The sequence below is a fragment of the Laetiporus sulphureus genome, assembly GCF_001632365.1.
Source record: "Laetiporus sulphureus 93-53 unplaced genomic scaffold LAESUscaffold_55, whole genome shotgun sequence".
Lineage (NCBI taxonomy): Eukaryota > Fungi > Basidiomycota > Agaricomycetes > Polyporales > Laetiporaceae > Laetiporus > Laetiporus sulphureus.
This window is the reverse complement of record NW_024468564.1, coordinates 1-6088: the sequence shown is the minus strand read 5'-3', so window position 1 is coordinate 6088 and position 6088 is coordinate 1. Positions and strand designations below refer to the sequence as shown.

Here is a 6088-nt window from a genome sequence, read left to right as displayed (position 1 = left end):
TTCCAATTCCTCACTCCTGATATAGGAATCACAACAAGAGATGTATCATTACCGAGATTTCTGAACCAACTGCCGGCGATTTGATCGCAGCTGGCGCCAGAGGTGACATCGCTGATGCTGATTGCTTCTATGAATGGAGACTTTCGCAATTGGGGAGTTTTCATGTACATTTGAATTTAACATCCATCATTCTTATCTCGTTGCACGCCCACACATGTACCCTGACGAAACCTCCGCTGTCATGCCTGCTTCTCAGGAAAATTATCGCCTTCTTTCCTCGGCAGACTCCTCCCACCTCACTGACCAGTATGAGGATGATGCGGGCAACACAATCATTGAGAAGAAGGAGAATACACTCTACACACTGTTTCCCATATGGCCCCTCTTCGTGTGCCTTCTATGCACAATTGCCAATGCAACACTCATTGTTTTGACCCTCCATGTCCCTGAGATTCCTGCACCCAATCTTCCAGTCACCAAACAGGAGCTGTGGAGCCTGCGCCGACCTTCGCAGTATATCCGCTTGGATGAGATTTCTCGTCCTATCCCAGCTGTACCGAGACAATTCGACAACTATCCTATTATGATCTCGCAGGTGAATTCAGCTGATGAGCAGCGGGTTGTTCGTTGGTCTACCAAAGGTTACACGATGCATAGCGGATTCGTTGTGCCAGACGATTGGCGCGTACATGTTTCCGAGTCGGTCAGTCTTGAGAACTATCTCTAATGAGTGCAGACATTCCTCACGCCCTACCTTACAGTTTTCCACAATTGTGCAGTTCAGAGCCATCGACTACGGCATGGAGTTATGCGAACTCAAGCTGAACGTTTCGCCAGCATCTGTCACCATGATCTCTGAGCTACCATTCACACTGGAACTCTATCGCCTCAGGCAAAGCACCCCTTTGGATTCGACATCACTAAACTACAGGAACAAACCTCCCCGAGTGTCAAAGATCGCTAGTGTTCAAATTGATAGTACCAGCGGTGGTAGCTGGCACAGAACATTTGCGTGCAAGATGGACGAAGTATTGTCGTTCGAGATAGCTTGCCAGCCACCCGTGGATAAGGAGAGCTGCAGGGTCGAATGGTGGCAGAACAAGAGCCATCCCGCATCAGGTGGGTTGTGTCATTTACGTTGTGACCTGACGTCCCATAATTGACGAGAGTTTTACGTAGCCATATTTGTTACGCAGCATTCAACCAAATGAAGTTCCCACTTTCAGCGCCACGTTCAGGATCGCGCGAACAGCACGCGATCGCTTATCATACCCTCCGGTCCCTGTCCATTGAGTTCTCACATGTCATTGAGCGACATTCACGAGCCTCATAGATATATTGTACACAGGAATGTCATCTGAGCTATTGAACATCTTCATAGCTTCTCAGAACTCTCACGCAGTCATGTCATCGTACGTGCACACAAGGAAAGCATATCTCTTTAATCAGATGCCGAGATTCCCAGTGCCATCAGCAAGAGGCATTGATGTTCTGAACTTAGCTCTGAGGAAGCCTTCTGCTATGGGTATCGGGGTGTGTAAGTAACGTACCATACGAGACGTTGTTGCCACCTACCCTGCAATGTACTGCACCATAGGTTCACCAGGCGTGGCAGGTGACTGAACCCATGGATGGAATGGAACAGTATTCTACCGGTCGCTGCAGCGGAGTATCATTACAGGAAACCTTTCACATTTTGACTGTTCTTTATTAGATTTATTATACGGTGGAATATAGTTACACCTTCAGATGATACGTCGATGTATATGATGGCTCCTGCCGGCTGGCATTCGACAATACAATACTGAATCTCAGAGGTCATGTGGAAGGTGACAGTTCTTGGGCGCTGTGTTTCATATCTGCACGATGCACAGAATCATCGATGAGAACTTCCTTAAATCTTTTTTGATGCACTGCATCTGAGCAGAAGGTGATTAATGAGTGCGTCCAATTAGAACCATAGCAATCGTGGGAGAAAGACAGCCGTGGAAAACGTACCTGTCATTCTTTTATAAGATTCTCTTCATCAGAAACTATTCAGACAGTCTCAATGATATTCAGAAATGGAGCACTGCTGTGAAAATGAGTGAATTCTCCCAATGATGGAATAGCATCGGACAATCTCCGGGACTGACCGCCGTATTCATTTTGGCATTCTATCTTCTTTCGGGGAATGATATCTGTTGCATTGAGCTCTGCATGGGACAATCCACCTCCACTCGCTCCCCTGCTGTCAACATGGTGGAACACACTGGGACTGTTTCCTTCTCCTATGGAGATGAAGTCTTCTACACCTGGTACAAGATCGTAGGAGACCTGAAGAGCGGTGTGCGCTCACTGATGACCTTACACAGTGGGCCCGGTATTTCCCACCACTACATGCTCGCCCATGTCGAGCTCATGGAGAGAACCAACGCATCTGTTGTGTTCTATGATCAGATCGGCATTGGGCAGTCAAAACACCTTCCAAAGAAACCCAACGACTTTTGGACAGTGGAATTCTTTATGGACGAGCTCGAGAACCTACTCGCTCACCTGGGCATCGAAGATGATTTTGACCTTCTTGGTCATTCATGGGGCGGGATGTTGGGAAGCCAGTTTGCAGCAATGAGAGCACCAAAGGGACTGAAGCATCTGTTGATAGCAAACTGCAGTGCCTCGATGGAGTTGTCGAGAAAGGCGGGAGAAAAGCTGATTGACACTTTACCAGAGGACGTGAGGGAGGCGATCCGAAGGCATCAGAGAGATGGTACAACAGACAGTGATGAGTATAAGGAGGCGATGAAGGTGTACAATAAACGACACATCTGCATGCTTGATCCGTGGCCTGAAGACTTGCTCAAATCATTTTCGGCCAAGGATGATGATCCAACTGTATATACGGCCATGTCAGTATTTGAACCCAACTGCAGATTGGACTGACAGCTGATGCTTTCCCCTCACAGGATCAGTGCATCTGATACTGACATGATGGGGACCTTGCGAAACTGGACCATTGCGAGTGAAGCGCACAACATCGTCTGTCCCACATTGCTTGTCAATGCAGAGAACGATTTAGCACAGGACTTGGGAGTGATGCCGTTCTTCAAAGAGATTCCTCACGTGAAATGGATGCACCTCTCACAGAGCACCCATGTGCCATTTTACGAGGAGAGCGATAGATACTTTAACATCTTGGACACTTTCTTGAAAGTGATCTGACGAAAGACTTGCATGGTAGGTTCCCGCACCATTTTGAGTCACTGAAGTTATAGCCGATGTATTTAGATACAGGCCACTCGATGCTGTGCAAACTGTGAAAATGGTGCACAGCCCTCCTGGAGGATGAAAGCGACAGATCGTAGGCTGAACTATTCAATAGCGATTCACGAGAAATGTAGTTATTAGGCGCTAAATACACCATGTCTGCCACGTCACTACGTCGGACCATGATCATTCAGACTACTCAATTTTCTTGCGGCTACATGGCTCAACTCTTTCTGTACAACCCTGTGTTCGTTTCATGAAGGCTACACGTGAGATTGGCTGCCTGCAGGCTGCATATGTCACAAAATTGTCCTCGAGGCTGAGACCATCAATTCCACTGCACACTCCATGTGGACCATTCCACGAATGCGCTATCTAGTACGTTATAGACCTTCTCCCAGTCTCTGCAGACCAAAGTATCCCCCACTCTGTTCTGCTCGAAGTCCCGCACCATGAAATCTCCTAGTTCGAGTGTAGTGGCAGCGTCACATAAGAACAACTGATGAAGGTAGTTGAGACAATGCTGGACATGGTGGGGTGAGGCTCCGGGATCATTCCGATTGATGAGGGTGGACTGAAACTTCCACAAGCAGTGAAGCTGATGGTAGAAGGTGAGCACAAAGAGGCAATGGTCTGGTCCCAGTTGCGTGCGACCAAAGCCCCCAGGATGTGCTGCGAGACTCTCCCATTCCATGTCTACAATGGGGTCTGTAAGGTTCAGGGAGAAGTGGACAGATTCGTGAAGAGTCATGGTGACGGGATCCAGGTGATCTATGGGATATTCGAGCAGATAGTCCTCAGCGATATAGGTGTGCTGTCTCTGTGCACCTGTCGACATCCGTGAGTAATGCGTGACTAATATTGCTATCGCATTGTCCAACCTCCACTTTGTACCCACTGCAGTGAGCCTCGGGTGCAGTACCACAGACTTGCGCTGACATTGAGGGTGATAAGCACATAGTAAAGCAGCCTGGCTATCATGTGTCCTGGAGGCATGGTGGCAGATTTGTCTAGCATTGCAATTGCGGCACCGCTCCTATTAACGATGGCAGCTCAGGCAATATTTAGATGCAGATAGGCATTTCTATGAGCTGATATGACCATTTTGTCTTGTCATCCATCTCTCCAGGCACTATTATGTGATTGATGGAGGTGTTGTGGTCCCATACCCAGACCTTTCGTTTGCACCCCACCGCTGCAGAGGTAATGCAGTGCAAGTGAAGAGGTTTAGGTACGAGACTAATGTATTGGTATTCTATTTATCATTCGGAGAATGATAGATGGGCCCGTGACTGATCCCATCTTCCTTCTGAGTGATTCAGTGCACTGCCGCACATGATCATGGTGCAATCTCTGGCAGCATGTAGTATCTTATTTTGAAGTCTCTCACCACAGTACCTGAGACAAACTCCTCAGCAACGTCCACTGCCAGTCTGCCTACTCACATATCTCCAGCCGCTGCTATGCTCAAGTCACATACGAAGAGGATACAACAGTTATCCTATAGTGCATTAGCAACCATTGTTATTCTATCAATACTGCCATTCCTAGTCAGGGCAGCAGTTCAGCGCATTCGCTTCCTTATCAACGTGCATGCTAAAGCCTCAAATGGTAAGTCATCCACCACTTCCTGCAGCCAGCATTTATATCAGTTGCGAACTATATGCAGCAGACGGTCTTTCATTCTCCCCCTCGACGTCAGAGCCAGTTGCTATGTGCATTGACTACTCGCTCCATTATCAGTTCGATTTGGATGAGGGAGCGCAGGAGTTTGTCAAGCTCACCCCTCTCGGCGGACACCTCGTTCATGTTGGTGGTGATGCAACATCTTTGCAGCCAGTGGCGTACATGGTCACTATGTTCCACCAGCTGAAATGCCTCGATGTCATCTGAGAGCAGTATGCAGCTTCACTACAAAGGCCGTCGTCACTCACGAAACACTGTATGAACTACCTGCGGCAATCAATCCTGTGCCGCCTGAACCTTGGAATTGAGCCCGCAACTAATTTGGAAGGTACTGCCATCTGAGGATATGATACTGTATGCCACGATTGGACCAAGTTATACGAGGCTGCAGAAAGAAATCATGCTGAGTATCATTCGCATTTCAATTCTAGCCTGGGGGTTGTGCAGTAAGAAAGGTGGGCTTTCATATCAACCATTCTAATGCTGCTTATGTGAGTATATACTCCCTAGTATGCACACCGGTCCACGAATGATGTTGTTCTCGTATGATACAGTGTTTGATGGTCGGCTGCATTTACGAGATTCCCTCGGCTATATGTTCATCTTTCCTGATCTGCAATCATTACCCATATGCTTGACCATTGGATGGCTTCGATATATTGAAACATGTGCGCTCGGGAATGTAGGCTTGTCAGAATGCATGCAGCACAAGCGATGATCATTCTATTAAGTCCTAAACAAGTTGACAATTCCAATGATTGAATAACTTTTAGTCGTACGCAGCCTACTGTTTTCGATGGATCAAGCCCATAATTGATGAATACCTGTGTCCTACATGGTCTGTGGGGAGATTCTTTTCTCTGTATTGCATAAAGTCATGTAATTTCGAAGGTGCAGAGTATCCTCGCCATGTCTGACCCATCGTGGACGCCTGTCACAGATTTTCGCCACAAAGTCCGCACGTGACTTTTCTCACACCACAGATCACGTGCTTCACCAATATCTCACGCCACTCAGCCATAGACATGACGCGTAGAGATCAGGTGATAGTCCACATCACATGTTATGGTCCAGACCCGTGGATGATACGGTCGGACCTGTCTATTCCAGGATACAATAGAGGCACCCATTTGGGAACAAAGGGAACAAGGACTAT

At 47.6% G+C, this 6088-nt stretch overlaps 4 protein-coding genes across 4 annotated transcripts; 3 read left to right on the top strand and 1 right to left on the bottom strand.

Moving 5' to 3' along the window:
* Nucleotides 1-574: 574 nt before the first annotated feature.
* On the top strand, nt 575-1121 carry LAESUDRAFT_629066 (uncharacterized protein; the record flags this gene model as incomplete). The annotated part of the gene is made up of 2 exons (XM_040903374.1): nt 575-685; nt 762-1121. Coding segments are annotated over 2 exons (471 nt in total), but the record flags the coding sequence as incomplete, so codon positions are not given.
* A 1117-nt stretch (nt 1122-2238) lies between these two features.
* Nucleotides 2239-3201, top strand: LAESUDRAFT_663027 (proline-specific peptidase; the record flags this gene model as incomplete). The annotated part of the gene is made up of 2 exons (XM_040905037.1): nt 2239-2888; nt 2946-3201. 2 exons carry the CDS (start codon nt 2239-2241, stop codon nt 3199-3201), a joined length of 906 nt encoding a protein of 301 aa, XP_040759510.1.
* A 373-nt stretch (nt 3202-3574) lies between these two features.
* LAESUDRAFT_663257 (uncharacterized protein) lies at nt 3575-4084 on the bottom strand (the record flags this gene model as incomplete). Its single annotated transcript, XM_040905047.1, has 1 exon — nt 3575-4084. One exon carries the CDS (start codon nt 4082-4084, stop codon nt 3575-3577), a length of 510 nt encoding a protein of 169 aa, XP_040759509.1.
* A 625-nt stretch (nt 4085-4709) lies between these two features.
* LAESUDRAFT_717257 (uncharacterized protein) lies at nt 4710-5139 on the top strand (the record flags this gene model as incomplete). The annotated part of the gene is made up of 2 exons (XM_040907312.1): nt 4710-4857; nt 4883-5139. 2 exons carry the CDS (start codon nt 4710-4712, stop codon nt 5137-5139), a joined length of 405 nt encoding a protein of 134 aa, XP_040759508.1.
* Between the last annotated feature and the right edge of the window lie 949 nt (nt 5140-6088).